At 32.6% G+C, this 19,387-nt stretch overlaps 3 protein-coding genes across 7 annotated transcripts; all 3 read right to left on the bottom strand.

Moving 5' to 3' along the window:
• Positions 1-1,847: 1,847 nt before the first annotated feature.
• On the bottom strand, positions 1,848-8,958 carry LOC113873024. Of its 2 annotated transcripts, none has more exons than XM_027510970.1 (8): positions 8,210-8,958; positions 6,533-7,589; positions 5,595-5,847; positions 5,265-5,471; positions 3,865-4,038; positions 2,649-2,837; positions 2,441-2,554; positions 1,848-2,259 (listed from the first exon to the last, which is right to left on the bottom strand). In XM_027510970.1, the coding sequence occupies exons 1-8, from the start codon at positions 8,886-8,888 to the stop codon at positions 1,939-1,941; spliced, it is 2,994 nt and encodes a 997-aa protein (XP_027366771.1). In that variant the 5' UTR covers positions 8,889-8,958; the 3' UTR covers positions 1,848-1,938. The 2 variants fall into 2 exon arrangements, with proteins under 2 accessions (XP_027366771.1, XP_027366772.1); XM_027510971.1 differs by having other exon boundaries at positions 8,234-8,958.
• A 3,576-nt stretch (positions 8,959-12,534) lies between these two features.
• On the bottom strand, positions 12,535-14,972 carry LOC113873002 (protein TRIGALACTOSYLDIACYLGLYCEROL 1, chloroplastic). 4 transcript variants are annotated; one of them, XM_027510934.1, is made up of 4 exons: positions 14,859-14,909; positions 14,703-14,763; positions 13,546-14,605; positions 12,960-12,977 (listed from the first exon to the last, which is right to left on the bottom strand). In XM_027510934.1, the coding sequence occupies exons 2-3, from the start codon at positions 14,747-14,749 to the stop codon at positions 13,594-13,596; spliced, it is 1,059 nt and encodes a 352-aa protein (XP_027366735.1). In that variant the 5' UTR covers positions 14,750-14,763; positions 14,859-14,909; the 3' UTR covers positions 12,960-12,977; positions 13,546-13,593. The 4 variants fall into 4 exon arrangements, with proteins under 4 accessions (XP_027366733.1, XP_027366735.1, XP_027366734.1 ...); XM_027510933.1 differs by lacking the exon at positions 12,960-12,977 and having other exon boundaries at positions 13,298-14,605; XM_027510932.1 differs by having other exon boundaries at positions 12,535-14,605; positions 14,703-14,972.
• A 1,466-nt stretch (positions 14,973-16,438) lies between these two features.
• Positions 16,439-16,852, bottom strand: LOC113871691 (14 kDa proline-rich protein DC2.15-like). The gene has a single exon (XM_027508790.1). The coding sequence runs from the start codon at positions 16,850-16,852 to the stop codon at positions 16,439-16,441; it is 414 nt and encodes a 137-aa protein (XP_027364591.1).
• Positions 16,853-19,387: the final 2,535 nt, after the last annotated feature.

Raw genomic sequence — 19,387 nt, 5'->3', positions numbered from 1 at the left:
GAAGAATTGATGTTTTGACGATTAAATTGATATTTTTCTAAAGTTTCCTTACCAAAATTGAAATCATCAACACTTTTTCTTTTTTTATTATATTAAATTCTCTCTCTCTCCACCCCATATTTAGACCATTTATTTTTAATCTTTGTATATGTTTCAAATTAATTTTCCATCACCAACCATAAAACCTTCACACAACCTCTCAATATCTAAAACGTAAACAAAATTTTAATAAAAAAAAGTGAAGAATGAATTGAAAATGAAGATGCAAATTGGGAAAGGAGTGAGAGTAGGATAATAGAGAAGGAATTGAAGTGAAGGGAAGGGAAGGGGAGGGGGTGATGGAGGTGTGAGAAATGGAAAAGGGAGGGAGAGGAGATATGGTGGTGTAGATGGGAGGAATGGAAAGGAAGTACGGGAGAGAAGTTGTGCGGATGGGGATAGGAGTGTGAGTGTTAGAGGGAGAGGTGTGTGGGAAAGGAAAGACAAATGTGAGTTGAGGGTGGGTGTTAAAAGAAGGGTGTGAGGAAGAGGTGAGGAAAAGGGGTGGTGCGGATGTGGGTGGAAGTGTGGGGTTGGAGGGAGAGAAGTGTGGTGCATATATGAAGAGGTGGGGGTGGAGAGTAGTGCAGATGGAGAAATGGAAGTGGGTGGGAGAGAGAGGTGGTGCGAATGTGGTGTTAAAGAGAGAGAAGTGTAGGAAAGAGAAAATGGTGATGTGGATGGGAGAATGGGAAGGGGTGGAGGAGCGAGTGGTGCGAATAGGGGTGAGAGTGTGAGTATTGGAAGGAGAAAAGGTGTGAAAAAGGTAAGGAATGAGAAGGAGGAGTGGTGTGGATGGGAGAATGGGAATCAAAGTTGTTGCGGATGGAGGAATGGAAGTGGGTGGGGGAGTGGACGGGTGTAGATGAAAGTGTAGGGAAGAAGAGGAAGGGGAAAGGGGTGAGGGTGGGGGAAGGGAGGAGTGGTAGTGTGAGGAGGAAGTGGAGGTGGGGGAAAGAGATAGCGGAGAGGTGCTAAAAAAAGAGTTGAGAAGGAGAGGGGGAAGGAGTGTTCATGCAATTATATAAAATAAGTTTAGAGATTTGTTTATAAATCTTAATTTAAAATAAAAAAAAATGACATAGTATATCACGTATAGTACTAAACTAACTTTTTGTCAGTCAACTCAGCACTTAATAAAAAGGGAGTTAACAATAGAACTAAATCTTAATTTTTCAACTTTACATGGACGAGATCTTAACAAAAAATTTTATAAAATTTTATCACAAAATTACCAACATTTATAGGGACTAAAAATATAATTAAACTTAAAAGATAATATATCAAATTTAATTTTTAAAAAATAAAGTAATTTTTAAACTAATAAAGATATTAATTTAATTTATTGTTTTAATTATACCTGAGTCATTGCTATAATAATAATAATAATAATAATAATAATAATAAATTATGAGAAATTAAAGGATCACAATATATGATTTATTAAATAAAAAATCAATGATAAAAAGAACAATTCATATATAAATCTTACTAGTACCTTTATTTCTTTTAATTTTTTTATTAAATGAAAACTGGTTTAAACTATTCTTAAATAAAGTAAATTTAACAATTTCATTATTTATTTTCTCACATTTTAATAATTAATTTTCAAACCAATGATAATCTAAAATATGTTATTTACCTTAGAAGAGTCAAATTTGTCTTGTATCCTTATATTGAAATAAAATTGTGACCAACTCGGACTAAATAATAACTTCTCATTCAAGAATGTCTTGGAGGGAAATGTCTATAAAAAGTAATTTCGTGGCAACTATTAGAATAAGATGTACAAGACTATAGGCCCAAGATCATTATTAAAAGGGAAAAAAGAATACAGACTATATTAGGCTAAATTGTAATATACAGAATAAAAAAAAGTCACAGAAACATAAGCTATCATCATTCAGTACTTTTCCATGCTTCTCGCAAAAACTCATATCGAACAACCTTCCGGCCTCTCTTGATTCCTGCAAACTTTTCTTTAGATGAAAATGAAGAGTCATCAATGCCAAGAGCAGAAAAGGGTGAATCTAATTCATCAAGTTCATCGTCACTGGTATATAATTTTTTGAGTCCAAATGACCCTCTTCTTAGTAAAGAAGTATGGGTTCCTGCTTCTTGTAGCATGCCCACAACTGAAGAAGCTGGAGGTGGCGCATAGAATGTAGAACCGGCAGTGCATGGGAAGCTTGTGATGGATCCTTCATCATCCTGAATATCCTAAAATGAAAAATCAACCCCCCAAAAGATGTTGAATTATTTTCTTAAAAAGGAAGGGGGTTAAAATCGTATTTAAGTAAACATAGATTGTAAACATTGCAAATTTGCAATTATCTATTGCTACACCATACTTATTGCTTAATTCACAGAGGAATTAAAAGCATGCTAAAAATTAACCAACCTCGCTGTTTAAGGCCTCAAGAACAGCATCTGGGATGGGCCCTGGGGAGAACTCATCTGGAACAAAATTGTTGACAAGCCGTTTTATCAATGATATACCGAATCTTGGGCATACCTAAAGATTTTTTTTCACAAAAAATTTAGAATTAGTTTCCCAAAAAACAGTGGAACAAAAAAGACAAGTCAAGAAATAAGAAGTTTGATCCAACCTCTTTTCTCATAGACCCGTCTGCTAGCATTTCCAAAGGAAGCATCATTAGATCACTTAATGCATTAAGGAGATGGAAAGGTTTGAAGGATGATTCACATTTGGGTCTGTCATTTTCATCGCTAACTTCGTGAGCATTACTATCATCGGTGCTAAATAAATCTGAAAGCCATCTTGACCAATCACCAATCTGAGTACAGATAGTAAAAAGTTACTCAAGCTAACAGACATCACAAATCCTTCAGGGAATCACAACCATTCTTAGTTTACTACGTATGGTTAACTAAATGAATGAATCAACAATACTAGGCTCTTTCAAGAACCAAATTTTCAGTAAAATCATTTACTAGAATGTCTTTCTAAATGGTTTCTCAAGTTTGCTTAGGTCTTTCTCCACCCTTTTTCATTGGACTAACTTCCATTTGATCAACTTCACAATGAAGCCTCTACTGGTCTTCTTTTCTCATGATCAAATCAACTAAGTAAATTTCTATAATCTTCTCTTCAGTTGATGATACTATAACTCTCTCATGGATACATTCATACATACTCTCTTTTCTTGTGTATACAGTTATACACCTTGGCATGTGCCCAATTCTGCTACATTCATTTTTGTTTGTATTAGTATTTAGTACTTCACTGCCAAACATGCACTACCGTGGAGCATCAATGAATTTACAAGGACATCGTAAGAAGTATGTTTAAGCAAAACTTGAAAAAGACGTATTTTAAGATGGGGAGCTGCCCAGGAAAAAGAACTTCATAACTGTAAATTATAGATGTCATGTATCAAAATTCAAAAGATTAGAATTATAAGTATCTTTCAAAATTTGAATGAGGTCAATGAATCCAAAATCATTCTCTCAAGATATCAAATTTATTCAGTAAACTGCTATAAAATATTTCTGACCTTATTTTTTTTTTTTTAAATAGGTTTTGTCTCTGATACCCACTCCCCTCATTCCGGTAGTATTTCTTTATTAAGGCTCAACAACAAATCGAGATTATATTTGTTTTCTAAATAATTGCACCAAAACATCATAAGATACTTTATGTCTTTGAACAGCTAGCAAATTTCCTCATAATCATCCTAATGCATTTTGCTGTAGGTACAGAGGAAGTATGCCTTGCGGTAAAAAATTTATAAAGACCACTATGCTCAATCTTGTAATTTTCAAAAGAAATAAGGAATTGAACAAAAACGTTTCATAACTCACAGCATTCTTCAGTTGGGCACCAGCCCCAAAGCCTGATTTTCCAGCTGGAATAGGAAGAACCTTAGAATCACTGATGGGGTCAGATATAGGATCTGTGGGCATCTCTTCAGCAGATTCACGAAGAATAGCATTGAACATTGCCACATCCAGTCTACTAACCAACTGCTCCATGACCTACAACAACAAAAACAGTTCTACTTCAATTAGGCTGTATTTCAGTTTTTTTAAGGTAGGAACAAGTATCTCATACTATCATTAAGAGAAAACAAGAACAAGTACATCTATCCAACTTGGAACTTCTCAATAATAAACCAATTATATAACCAATTCCACACACACAATATTAACCAGAAGTAAGCCATAAAGAATGAACAGATGGAGAAGGCCTATGTTTCCCTCGGCTGTCAAGAATCAAATCAACCCCAAAGCAGGTCCAAGAATGGTTTAGTAGGGTCTCCTCTACTAAAGGCCTTTGAGCCAGAAGCACAGACAAAGAAGTGAAGAACATCAACAACAGAAAAGCCTCGGTGAAGTGAAAAACATCAAATGTCAAAATTCAATTTATAAATATATTTTGAAGAAAAGGTGCGGTGGTTAAAGTCATGAACACATGGTCAAAGAGGGTTTATTCAATGTTAAGAAACAAATCAACCAGAAGCCTAGGATGCTGGGTGTTGGCAGGTTATTTTTAAATTTCTCCCTAACAATAAAAAAAGGGTTCAAGGAAAAACATGATGCTGGTGCAGTCTATAAAGGTGTTCAGTACCATCTGCTTATATAATAAAGTACAAGAAGTCAATTATACAAAAACAATTTGAACATAATCCAACACAAAGAACTAGCCATGGACAGACCCATATCGCATATGTTGACTGTCAAAAATAAATAAGAAAAACAAAATTAAGATACTCAAAGGTTTGGAGTAGCCAAAGCCAAGTTCTAAAGAGTACAATGATATAACAAACCAAAGTAGTAAGCCTATGATACTACCATCTATACAAAGCAATGGAAAAAGTTACTTTAGTGTTTTCTCTCCCCCATTAGCTTTGTATATTCTCACTCATGTGCAATGCTTCAACCTCATGATTTCTATCACCTTTATCTTTCAATTTATGTACACTAGCATCTTCACATGCACATCAACCCTCTCACCCTCCTTTTTTAAAATTTAGAGAACACACAGAATAAAAAATTTTGTGATTTTAAATTACTACCCATTAACCATAACTTCCAATATTTCAAGATAAGGTTTAAGCATCAGAGTGACAAAAACACCAAGTTAGATGTTTTGTCACATTATAAAATAACATATACAACTACATCCATACACATGCATAAAAAGTAGAATATCATGAAAACCAGCATTGTGATACATTGCATCAAGATAGCAATAATTGTACCAATCTAGCTATCACTGGTAAGCAGCCACACTCAAGCCCTCCAGCTCGAAGAGGGCAAAGCCTTTCACAAGCATCCCTGAAAGCTCTTTTCCATAAATCAATAGAAAAGCTTCCCTGATCTTGATCACCTATACGATATCTGCTTTCACTGGTTTTCCTTGATTTGGAGCCCTTAGCAGCTGCAGACTGCATATATGGAGTAAGAGTCTGGGGGAAAACAAACACCAAAAAGTATCAGGAAAAAGTACAAGGGCATTCAGTTTCACACTTTCAAATTAGCAGAAGAATCAGAAGAAAAAGGAGATGAAAGAAAAAGGGTTATAATTTAACCTGCCACCACACAGACTCAACAATTCGAGAGAATATCCATGCTTCAACCTTTTCCAATGCAAACAAAAATGTTTCTGGCTCCTCCCAGCTATGAAAAAGTTTTTCTGTATTGTCTTTTTCTTCTTCATGAAGAGTGTTACCAGCTACATCACATTCACTATTGATGCATGGACCATCACCACGGCATATATTTCCAACTTCTTTGCTAACAATTGCTTTCAGCAGTATTAAATTTGAGAACCAGAATGTCAACCTATTCATGGTTAAGAATCAGGAAAGTAAGAATTGGTACAACATGAACAAGTGTAATGAAAACTATGCACAAGTTTTTTTGAAAATGATGTTAAATAAATCAAACTTTTGTATACATAACAACAGCAAGGTCTTACCCCATTAGTTGGGGTTGGCTACAGTAACCAAACAATGCCGATATGTTTTGGAAAAAGCCAAATTTTTCACTCAACCAAAAAAAAAAAAAACAACAAATCCATTTAGCATCTTATTAGAACAATGCCTTCTTCAATGGTTTGTCCTAATGTTTTCTTCCTCTACCTAGTTTAAATTTTAAAATTAGTCCCTTCGATCCACTTTCCTTATTGAAGCTCTTGTTTGTCTTCTCCTCACATGGCCAAGCCACCTTAGATGAGTCTCAATCATCTTCTCCTTATAGGTGCTTCCCCAACTTTTTCCTTAATACATTCATTTCCAATCTTAAGTTTTTTTTGTTTGCCCAAACTTCAATAGACAAGAAAATACTACAGCAGCTTCTCACAGATAAATTTCCATATGACATAGAAGCTAGTTATACTAGGTTCAGCTTTTATCAAAGATTCCTGTTGCAGTTTAGATTCATCAGAACAGATCGTCAGTTATACGCTCCTGGACTTTTATAACATTTCAGCATAGTTAAGATAGTTATGAAATCAAGTTGTATTTACCTTGGAACATCATTTCCACATGCTTTAGAAACCAAAACAAATCCCGAGACAGCACTCTGGGCTGCACTAGCTATTGTAGCAGGGGAGCCAACTCTACAAGCATGGAAATAGAATCTATAAAGGCGCCGAGCAGGTGCATGGACCTTGTTTGATGAGCTACCGTGTTCAGCAATAATTGAGTACATAGAAACTTCAAGAGCAGCAGCTTCCCTTAGCTCTTCTCGAAGCATTTCAACTTCAGCCTTTAATTCAGTTTTATCATTTAGAAAGCTTCCATTCACATTAACATCTTCATGACAAGCAGGATCAACATGAACATCATTCAAAGTATTAATTTCCTCTGCCTCATTTTGGGTTTGACTGCTTAGGAACAGTTCATAGTTCTCAGCAGATTGCAAAGGAAACTTTACATTTGTCACATCCTCTGTTTTATCATTCATTAAAATACTTGTTGGATATTCATGTGATTCCTCATTGAACAAAATAGTAGCACTATTCAATTTTCCTCTGTTAGTAGAATCATTATCAGAAAAATTATTAATGAGCTCATTTTCTAAAAGTTCATTCCTCAAAGTAAACTGTTCTTGTTCTTTTATTCTCTTGTCCATTTTCTCTCTGTTGTCCATAACTCCAGCTCTAGAAAAATTGCTAACTTTCTCCAGAGCATCTATATTAAATATCTGATCTCTTGTGATATCTTCTTGAGTCATGCTATCCTCTCGAATCACTTGAGATTGGGAAGATCTTTCAAAGTTTGGTTTCATACTTGATGAAGTGTGTGAAGCTGAAGATAGTTGAATGCTTTCTTGATTTTCAGAACTTGCATCAGCAACTTTGACACTTGCCTTGGAAATTTTAGGTAAAGAAGGCCTGTCATTTGCTGCATTTTCCACATCTGAGCACAAAACCATAGATGAAGAGGGAGATTCAATGTCATTGAACTGTGTGGATGCTTCACCCTCTGTGTCCCCAAGTAAGGTAGATGCAGAATTTTCTGAGGGTACAACAAATTCTCCATTAGATCCTTTTGTTCCTCCTCCACTGATTTTGATGCTGTCTGAAATAAAATGACAACAGGTTATTAACATGGAAGAACTAGACAAGCGCATTTCTGTATAAAATATATACTTCTAGACATTAGACAATCAATCGAAAAACTACATCATCTGTAGTGCGTCTGCATAGTTCTAACTTCTCTCTAGTTCTTTGAATACATATCTACATACAATTTAAAAAGGGTTACCTGTCATCGCATTTAGTGTTCAAATATTTTATCATTTTAAGATGGAGCTAAATTGACAATTACCAACCAACAATAGAGGTAAGGTAATTGATATACAAATGTTCCATGATTACAATAACAATGCCATCTCATCTCCGAAATATAGTAAGATTAAAAAGAACATGAATTGCAGCACCATAAACACAACAGGCATGTTGATGTATATGATCAATGCGTGCATGCATAACAAAAATAAAGAGGACTAAATCAATTAATACCATAACCAAAAGTAAAGCACCATAGCAGCTTTTCGTTGAGCAAAATCCAGCTCAATAAGGAGGCAACAAGAATTTGAGGTAAATTACTACCAAACTATAAGAATCTATTTGAAAAGGAGACAATGATTTGATCTATTTGCATTAAGCACAATTATAAGACAAAAAGTAATTTAGTACTTTTCCACTTAAGAGGGGGCAAACCTCCAGTAGTCTCTGAAGCGGATCTGATAGTTTGGAAGGTATTTGAAGGGATGTCATCATTGTCATCATCAGTAAAAGAGGCTATTTCAATATCATCATCTTTTATTGACTGAGATATAGATTCACTTTCTTCCTTGTCTAGTGACAATTCTTTGGACAAGCTGCTGTTTGGTGATGAGCTGGAACACTCTATATCAAGTGGCTGAATATTAACATAAAGAAATGGTTGTGTCGAGTTCCTGAAACTTTTCTTGCAGTTCAACAAAATGCTTATGGCTTTAGTTTCCTTAATAATTCCAAAATCAGCAAGGTTTATTGTGGCGGATCCCAATAGTTGATTCTTTACTGTCTTGTCATACAAGTTAAAGTCTAAGCAGTTTTTCTGGAAACTTTCAGATTGTTTGCTTTTTTTGGATGCATCTCTCCACAGAAGTACTGAAAGCCTGAAAGATTCCTTAAATTCGATTCTTCCACTGCTGGCAGTGGATGCCAGAGACCCAGAATTTTGATCACCATTTTCCCATTGCAGTAGTAGAGATTGAGCAGATCTCAGTGATTGTGAAGGGGGCCATGGCTTGATCTCCTGAATATGGATGACATAGTGAACTTGGATTGAGACACGTTTTCTACTCTTTGATCTTATTCCCAGAACCATCTTTACCAAAAAAAAATAAAAAATGCTATCCTTGCCAGGTATGCTGATTCACTCTAAATGATGAAACCTAAACACACAGCAAAAATTAGAGTAAATGAGGATGTTTTAAAACATTCCAAACATACTTAACTGGGTAACGTAGCAACAAAGGAATAAACAATACACGATGCCAGGAATGACCAAACGAAAATAAATTGTGAAGCCAATGCACAATGTACTCTTATTGAAGAGATATTCCTTTACACCCCAAAAAAGAAACGAAAAAATAGAGTGAGACCATTTTTTCTTCTTTTTTTTATTAAAAAAAAATCAAAATAGAACAAAGACATACAACGAAAAAATATTTTAAAGGAAGAGACAAAAGCAACCGAGTGGAATGAGGTAAGAAAGAAGAAATCCAAATGGAGTTACACAACCAGAGTCTAGAAGAAACAGCTAAATGCATGCAAATGGTAGAAGAAAAGCATAAACAAACGCTTGAAACTTGACAAAGCTCAACTCAGCTATAAGCAAAGTGATCAAATGAAAACAATTCTCATAAAATAAAACAATAATAAAAAAAACCAACAATTAACCAAACCAGTTAATTAATGCAATGCTAAGTCATAATGAGGGAAGAGAAAAAGAAGCTAACTTGGAATGAGATCAACAAAAAAGAGAACCGAATTGGGTCTGATAGACGATGGGACCCATTTGAAAAAGTAAAAGAAAAAAAAAATGAAAAAGCGAAATTGGTTATTGGTGTGTGTAAGGGAAGACGAAAGTGATTGTGATTGATTTTTTCAATTGATTGGAATGAAAGGGGTCAAACATGAACAATGCGATTTGAAAACTGAGAGGTTAAGAAAAAGGAAAATTAGAAAGGAAGGAAGGAAATGCCACAACTCAAAGAAAACCGTGTCCTCCGTAGAGAGGGACTGCCACGTGGCCCCACACTCACAATATAATGACATTAAGGACTTTTAATTCTATTATTTTTCACCAATCTAAATAATATAATTTTTTAATTTCCCCTTAGAGTCAAGGTTGTTAGGGTATCCATGTTGTTATCTTGTTACTTTTTTAAAAAATTAAATTTTCGGAATAAAATATTTAAGACGTGTAAAATTCGATGAAGGTTTACTTAGAGCCTGTTTGTTTGCGATTTCGTTGAATAAGCGCAATGTTCCACAAATGTAGATCATTCTTCCTTCTTTTTATGAAGGGGTGGGTTTCTGAAATATAAAACAAACGGTTTATTAATTATGTGGGATGTAAGATATAGTTGAAAATTACTTGGTGCTTTATTATTATTTTTTATAATTAATGTATTTCATGTATATATTTATCTCGTATCTAATCTAATGATTTAATGAAAAAACAAAAGGTTGAGTTATTTTTGTTTTTTTTTCTTTTTGGTTGTAGTAATCGAACAACCTAAACAAATACAATTAAAACCGGTTTTGAACAGGTAGTACGGCGAAAAAGAAACTGATCCGGTGTAATCATTAACTGAGTTCATGATCAGTTAACCGGTTCATTGACCAGTTTAAGAATTATGTGGTTGAGTCCTTGATAGGATTTTGTGAAGGATTACCAATTTTGAAAATTGTAACTGAGACTTGACAGAAAGGATTGCGTAAAGACTACTTGGCCATTTCTAATACAAGCAGCATTGAACTTCATGGTGTTGTAGCTTGACCTGAAGGATCTACAAGATTTCATGAAATAATAAACATGCAAGGAAAAGGGTTGAAGTTCATACATTGTTTTGAATTTTCATGTGTGCTGTTAATCTCTCTTTCCGAATATTAATTGCTCATAATTTTCTCAATTTATCTTTGATTTTATTCTCTTGTTTGGTTACAATTTTGTTTTTGAGCTATACGTGATTTCTGAATGTAGATGAGATTACTTAAACCATTTACAATCTGCCCCTTGATTTTCTATTCAAAATTCTCTTTTCTAGAAATATTTATCTATTTATTAGTTAAATTGTCTTTCTTTTGTGTTATATTGATCTATCTATTATTGGGTTCAAACTTGATAACATGTATCAAACACAAAAGGTTGTCAAAGTGTAGGAAAATACTAGGAAATTTTGAATATCAACAATAATGAATGAAAATGGTACCACCCTGCGTTAAAGCAGGGGATAATATTAAGATGATATATGATGTCATGATCATATATCATAAATTGAAAATTTGAATTGATCAAGACTTAAGAGGTCTCACACGGATGTTGATGCGTGAGAGTTTATTTAAATTCATGTATTTAATAAGTGCTTTAATATAACTGTGTAAATTAATGGAAATATTATCATAATTTAAAATAAGAGACAATGTATAAGTTTATGTCCGGCACTTTGCGTGTATATATATATCGACAATTTACAACTGTGCAGAGACTTAAACGAGCATTCGTATCATCTATATTCATAAATTGAATTATGTTTGAATCACTTCATCTATGGAGAGTGATTTGAATGATTTAACGATCATAAGCTGAAGAATCGTTCAAAATGAATCCATGAAATGTATGTAACCTCACTATATCATAACGGCATTTCACCCATGAAAATTTATGTAAAATTAATGCATCCATGAAATGCTGAGGAACCGGATCCGGTATCGTGTTCAGGTACAAGTGCTCGCACTTGCCATGTTGCCCAAGCTTATGATTGGGTTGCTTTTTCTTCTGTTGAGCATGATTCTCAAGTTATGTACAGCTTATTTGTTTAAAAGATAAATAATCATTTAATCTATATATGTATCTCAATCATATTCAACAATTTAAAATTAATTTTACTTAACTTTAAGCCAAATGATACGTATTCATCATCGGGGTAATGATGTGAGGTCATTGACTCTAATGGGCTGGTGGATGAATTTGTTATCATGAGAGAGCCGCCAAAGATTTTTCCACGAAGAACAATGGCACAGCATGCGATTAAGATCATAATGTAGTCACAAATAATTCTTGATTGTAAAGTTCGTACTCCTATAGTCACAACTAAAGCATACCACGCAACATTAATCTTGCAGCGAAATTTCAGAATGAACTGAATGTTGCACAAATTAAAGCTAAGAAAAAAACAAAATAACCATATAAACCAACAATAATTCCACTCCACATGTAACTTTGTGAGAAATCCAAGCCTCTAATCAGAATGACCACTTAGTCAAAACGGGTTCACTTGAATTCCATATGTTAAAAAGAGGTAGTCACAAACACATGAAAAAATATCAGGGAAAAAACATTTTGTTGCTTTTTCTAAAAAAAATCTTAGCTTTTTTACCTAATTATTTCCCCAAACAATAATAGTTAAATATTGGCACTTTCTTTTAAACCAGTTAATTCAACAAGCCATATTCTTGGAAGAGGTGATTTTAGATGTCAAAAACATCTCATAAACATTCAGGATCTGTCATTTCATTAGAATGATAGAAATTGCTATATTTCACCGACAGCTAGTTTAGGCAGCTACCTTCATATCAAACCTCAAATTTATGTTTTCCAAGCATTTCTCTCTCTTCTTGAATTGACTGTAGGCATACTTAAGATATGTACTTCTAGTTTAAAACATTCAAACCAACAGACAGGATCCGTTCATCCATATCATAGCACAATAAACAACAGTAAGGTAAGTATTCTTGGATTTCAGAGCAAAACTATTTTTTTTCCTCTCCTTTTACCATTACGTTTTTCTGCAATTTTCAAGCCCAATCAATAATCATATATGATCAGGAAAAGAACGAGAATCATTTCAATAAAAAATTAAGAAAATAAGATTTATAAAACAGCCTCAGTGTAAGCCAAATCAGTGGTTTCCACCAACTCCTTTTCTGCATACTCTCTAATCCTTCTCCAAAGCTCTGATCATGAAGCAGCCTTTCATTACAATCTCCTGAAGCATATCACTTACTCCAGCTTTGCATTCCCAACTTTCAATATTTCCATGTTCATCCAAAGACACCATGTTCTATCCCTATATGGTGCACACTGCCCGCAGCCCTCATTCTTGTAGAAGTAAGAAAGGTTTGCAATAGCATCCACAACATCAGTAGACTTACCCATCACTATCGCAGCTGCAGTCCCTACACCTGTCTGGACACCTAATGGTTAAAAAGTGTGAAGGGTCTCACCCTTCCTACAAGATTATCTAGGATATCCATGTTCTTGCTAATGGTTTTGAAGCCATCCAATCATCACATTATCAGAGAGGCCAACAAGTGGATCTGCTCATCAGGCCACTTCCCAGAGTTGGAATTCCAACAGTTTCCTGAAGTGCGTTTATTCTTGTTTTTACTTTTTAAAATTACTCAGGCCAAAAACAATTTTTTTTTTTACTTGTTGAACTCACTTACTAAAAGAAAAGTTATTACATACCCTCAGCTAATTATGAATCAATCATCAAATGGATCACAACATTATAGCCTATTTGACATAACAAAATATCATTTCATTGTAACTTACAAAAATTATAAGAATAATCTAATAGTTAACACATTTTTTCTTAAGGAAAAATATTCTTGACTGAATTTAAAGGACTTGCAATCATACATAGATATGTATATGTAAACTTAGCTACCCATAACTAAGAAAAGAACAAGATTCATGGACAGTTGCAAATTGTAAAAAGATTTTTATCACGGCTCTTATAGAGAAGTCATACCATTCATTTTGTACATATGAGCAAAATTGCAGACACAAAGTTAGTTGCTTAAATGCAATTCTTCAGCTGATCTCCTGCTCCTTGGAAGAAACAATAAGAAAGAGCAAAGTCGGCAATGAAGATGCCAACAAGAGAAATAACCACCGCTGATGTTGTGGATTCCCCAACACCTTTAGCACCTCCCAAAGTTGTAACTCCCCATGCACAACTCACTATAGATATGATAGCACCAAAAACCTGAGACTTGATCATTGCACTAATAATATCCCATGATCTGAGAGCTCGCTGAGCTGAATCCAATATAATGTTAATGCTCACCCCATAAACACCATCAGCAAGAAGGGCACTAGATGCCAACCCCAATGTAAAACACAATAGGGTCAAAAGAGGCAGTGCAATACAAGTAGCGATCACTCTTGGTGTCACCAGATAATCAACAGGGTCTGAACCAAGAACTCTCAGCGTGTCAGTCTGCTCAGAAACCTGCATAGTTCCTAATTCAGCTGCAAAAGCGCTTCCAATGCGCCCAGCAACCACAATTGAGGTAACCACGGGACTTAGCTCCCTTGAGAAAGCCAAAGCTAAAACCCCACCCACAGATCTATTCAATCCCAACCTAGTGAACTCTCTTACAAATTGAATCGTGAAGGCCATGCCCACAAAGGCCGAAGTTAAAAGACACACCCCAACTGATCTTGGACCAACTCTCTCCAATTGTTGTAGAGTATTCCTCCAATGAATCTTTCCCTTTAAAGTCCTCATAATAACCTGCCCTGTCAGGATTAAAACTGATAATCCCCTCCACAGGTATCTCGGGGGCGACCAGTTGCTGAGAAACGGCCCATTAGGAGCATGGTTTGTGTTCATTTCATCATCAGTCATAGAAGCCGATGGATGGCTGTCACCAGTGTTAGGAAGAGCAAACAGTCTGTTTAATTTTACAGGTATGGGGGAGTTATAAACATTAGGTCTCCCGTTGAATTCACATTTGCGATCTAGTTGAGAGGGATATGGTGCACGAAATTTCATTGAACTAGTCTTCCCATGTGCACTAAAGTTTCTGCAGTACAATTAAGTTCAATTTCACAGTCAATTAACCTAAATTGTAGAAAAGAGAGACTGTATTATAAAATCGGGGAAAAAGATTAAGTATGTACCTGCAAGAGAAACAGAATAGAGGATGATTGTAAGATGCTGTTTGCATGGTGAGATCCTTGACTTCAAGACTCTGTAATAATAAAACAAATAATTTGTAAGAGTCAGAAATAGGAAAATGAGAGTGGGATGAGTATGATTAAGGAGAAGGAAGAGGCCTGAGAGAGAGAGAGAGAGAGAGTTTGTTAGAAGCAAGAAAAGAACGAAGAGAGAGGTGAAGGGTCCAAGAAGTAAAGAACAAAGCAGAAGTGGGACACTGGCATTTGGATTTCGAGGGGGTTTCTTTCCAAATCCAGCCCTAACCAGTTTTCTCAATGAAATCACGGAAATATCTCTAGGAAATGTCCACGTATATTTTCCATAAGTAAATTAATGCCATGGTTTGAATTTGGCAATCACACCAAAATAAAATTAAATATTAAAAAATATTTAAATTTCATTTTTATTTATTTGCATATAGTCACCATAAATAAGAAATATTTTTTATTTAATCTTACACTATATTAATTAAATCAAGATTTTTTAAATTACTCTTTTAAGTTAAAAAAATAAATAAATAAGCCCACATTATCCACGCCCTCCATTAGTTCTTAAATAATCCTTGTCTTTAGTATTAGTATTGATTTAACATTCTTAATTTATATTTTTCATTCATTACTTGTTTACAAATTAAGTTATGCAAATCACCTTATTTGCTATGTATTTTTATTCTGCATAACTAAACTAAATGATTAATGTTATATTGTCTAATAACTTTTACCATCCAGTGTAAAATTAACATGAATATGATTAATAATCATTTTAATTATGTTCTATTTAAATTTTCTTAATTTTTAAGGATAAGTTCTAAATAAATATATATATATATATATATATATATAATTAAATGAGTTTACTTGACTTATTATATATTTAATTGCGCACTGAGTATTTAATGTTATAATAATACGTATATTTCTTTCAATATCCAATGTGAAAACAGTTAATTTGAATGTAATTAATTAATAACAATATCGATTGCCTTACATAAAAAATATTTTTTTTCTCAATCTTTACGGACCGTTGTCAAAAGTTGAACTCATAGGCAGTAATTATTAAGTTTTATAACACTCGAAGTATTCTTAGATGTATTAAAAATGTTTTTCAGTAAATACTTTATCCCTGTCCAAGAGTAACGAAAATCTATTTATCAACAAGAAAAACCGTTTCTTTAAAGTGGTCTCTCATATGCAAATTTTATAAATAAAAAATTATCATTAAAAGAGTTTTGTACATAATAACTTCTATAATTGAAAATATTTGGAAGTATAATTTCATATATAAATTGACTTAATATTATTTAAATTTTCTTAGTATTAATGTAATTTTGACTATAACAGATATAAAATATTTCGAAATTTTATTTGAAGATTAATTATGCCTTGATTGCGTTGCGATTGTTGTGATCTGATCATGTCGGTCAATGCAATCCGCAATCACGACATGAAGCTCGGTCCAGATTTTAAATTTTGTCTAAACACTACACATAATGGTGATTAAGAATTAAGCATTTATTCATTTCTCATTCAAATAAAAATACTACATATAACTCAGCAACCTTGGTTTCGTTGCAACTAATCATCATGCACGTACGTGCATGAATCACATCATACATGGAACGAAAAGAAGTATTAGAATGACTCTAGAGGAAGAACGAAGCAAAAGTAGACACGACGTGTTGCAAATTGGATCATATAAATCAGGAACATAGGAAACCATTTGGGACATCCTTTGAGCAAACATTGACAAGGTTTGTAAATGAGATGGGAATGTCGATGTTGTAGCCCATAATGTTTGCTTTGAGAGCAGTGCAGAGGCACACTGCAACTTCAAAGTCAGCAAGGCCTTCGAAGAAGGAGCAACAATGGGTGGTTGGGGGCAGACCAATGGAGTAGTTCATCAACCCGTTCAGGAAGCTTGAGCAGACGCCTAGTTTGAGTGCGTCACGTGGGCACGACGAATCTGAAAGGCCTGTAACCCTAACACTGCTGGTGTTGGTGCTCGGTGGGCTTGGGCTTGGGCTTGGGCTTGGAGTAGGGCACTTTTCACATCCAGACACAAGTGCAAATATGACAAGAAGATTAAGTGCCACGAAAATACATTTGGGTGCCATATCGATGTATGTTAGTGAAGATGTATAGTAGAGAAGTGTGTGGCTTTTATAATGCTCATTTAACTAAGAATCGTTAGACTCGATCCTTCCCCCACTCCGCGCGGTAAGATGAATTTACTGAATCCAGAGAGAATTACTCAAAGACTTGTATATTTTCACAAATATTTATTTATGACAAGTTATGTAAGAGTACAAATAGATATAATTATGTTATTATTTATTTTATTAATTAAAAATATACATGTCGAAAATCATAACTTTTTTTTTTTTATACTTTTATATAAATTGTTATAAAATAATTTTTGTAAGAATATGTTTTTCAATATATGTGGAATAACAGACCTCATTGCATATGTTAAGACATTAACAAGAGCTAACATTATTGTGTCTTGTCATTGGATTTGTGTTGTTTCGATCTGGACCCTCCACTCCAATATGAGTAATTTCTGCAAAAATAGAAACAAAAAACCTAAAAATTAGAAAGTCAAGTGCAAAGCTAAAAATTAAAAGATAAAAACTAACTCATTGAAAGTATTTAATAAAATTAGTTGCTGAAGTGGCTGATAAATATGAAATAATAAATAAAAATATAATAAATTATTGAAGTAAATTTGGTAAATGTATGTTTTTAAAATAGTTACAAAATTTAATATATTTTAAATTATTTATTATCTTAAAATTTAGGATAATGAATTTTAGTTTTATTCTTATTTATATTATTGTTATTAAAATAAAATGAGATAACACAAATGCATTTATATTATTATTTTAAATTTATGAATAAAAATATATAAACCAAAAATTATAAAAAAAATAGGAATAAAAGTAAAAAAAAAAAAGTTTCATAAATTAGAATGCAAATTTAAATAATGCTTCAAAATCTATTATAAACTACTAGAAAAGCTATTTTAGTAAAGGAACAAGATCTTCTTACACTGGTATAAGTTTAAAAACTCTTACACCTAATTTAAACTTTTCATTTAACTTAAATCTAACAGGTTATAATTTATTAATTTACTATTTAAGTTAAATGAAAAGCTCAGTGTAAAAATTTTTAGACTTACACTGATATAAAAAAAATTCTTCCCTTTTAGTAAGTAGTTATTTTACTTAAATAAAAAAATTAGTCAAAAAATTTTATTCTCTTAAATAGATCCACTTAATAATTCTTATAATTAAAGTTTAAAAAAATATATTTTAATGACTAAAACTTAACAAGAGAGAGATTACATCTATCATAAGAAAATAAATAATAAAAGACGGTGTATCTTCCAACCCAAATAGAATCAATATATGTAAAATATATTTTTTTTAGCTTTGTTTTTTTATTCTCATAGTTGGAGTAGCATGATTTTGAATATTAATTATCTCATTATTATTTTTTTATTATTAATGTGAATTTGAGTTTATTTGATATATTTTTTTATATTTTATCTAAGATAGTGAAATTTAATTTTGAGTATTTTTTGAAATTGTTAAAGGATGAATTATGCCTTAAAAGGTTAAAGGATAAATGCCAAAAGCTGTAATAATATTTCAAGCCTAAAATCTCCAAATTTTTTTTAAAAATATTCTTTAATTATTTTTATTATAAATTGGGTCTAAACCTTGGGGTCACACCCTCTAGTACACTTAGACAAATAAAGGCATTATTTTTAAAAAAATAAAAGTCATTGAAAATTATGTAGATCGAGGCAGTCAAAATAAAATCAAACCGTTACCAATTTGAATTAAAAATTAAAAAATTACATTTTATATTGCGGTTTTACTTGAATTTTAAAACCAAATTAAACCGAACCACATTTATAATATTTTTAATTATATTTTCATATAATTTTTTTTATAATTTTATATCTTTAATCATCATTTTTTTCTATTTTTTATTTTTTAAAAATTCATTTCAATCTTTTAGTTACTACTTATTCTAAATTTAAAAATAAATTAAAAGTCATATAATAAAAATAAAATAATTTAATAATGTATTAAAACCGGTCCAAACTGAACTGAATCACGTTATTTTTACATGCGTTTTGAATGATTTTTTGAATAAATATTGAAGCAAATTGAACACAACACCTTTATATTTAGATAAAAGAGGATGCATGTAGATTTAAAGGAAGACTTATATTCATTAAAAAAATCTCTGTTTTTTATTCTTCTCTTTGTCTATTTATTCTAACTATAATAATTATATTATCTATTTTTTATTTATAATTATGGTAATAAAAATTTTATTTAGAGAATCTATGAGATCCTCTTTTGGATATATACAATTTTGTTCTTGCTTTAGAATTTTATTGATGAATTGTGGTTTGACTATTAATTGATAATTGTTTTTAATTATTTAAATAACCATTCAATTATTTGAGTAAGATTTAATTAGAGATGAAAATTATAAGGTCTAACCTTGATATTATAGCACTCAAGCACAATGTATTTTCCACAATGTAATCTTATAATGAGATTTTCAAATAATTTATATAACAATTTTCAGAAATCATTCATTAAAATAATTTTTTTGAAGTCTATAGTTGC

This window comes from Abrus precatorius, unplaced genomic scaffold (assembly GCF_003935025.1).
Source record: "Abrus precatorius isolate BTA unplaced genomic scaffold, Abrus_2018 Scaffold7, whole genome shotgun sequence".
In the NCBI taxonomy this organism is placed as follows: Eukaryota; Viridiplantae; Streptophyta; class Magnoliopsida; order Fabales; family Fabaceae; genus Abrus; species Abrus precatorius.
This window is presented reverse-complemented; position numbering and strand designations above follow the sequence as displayed.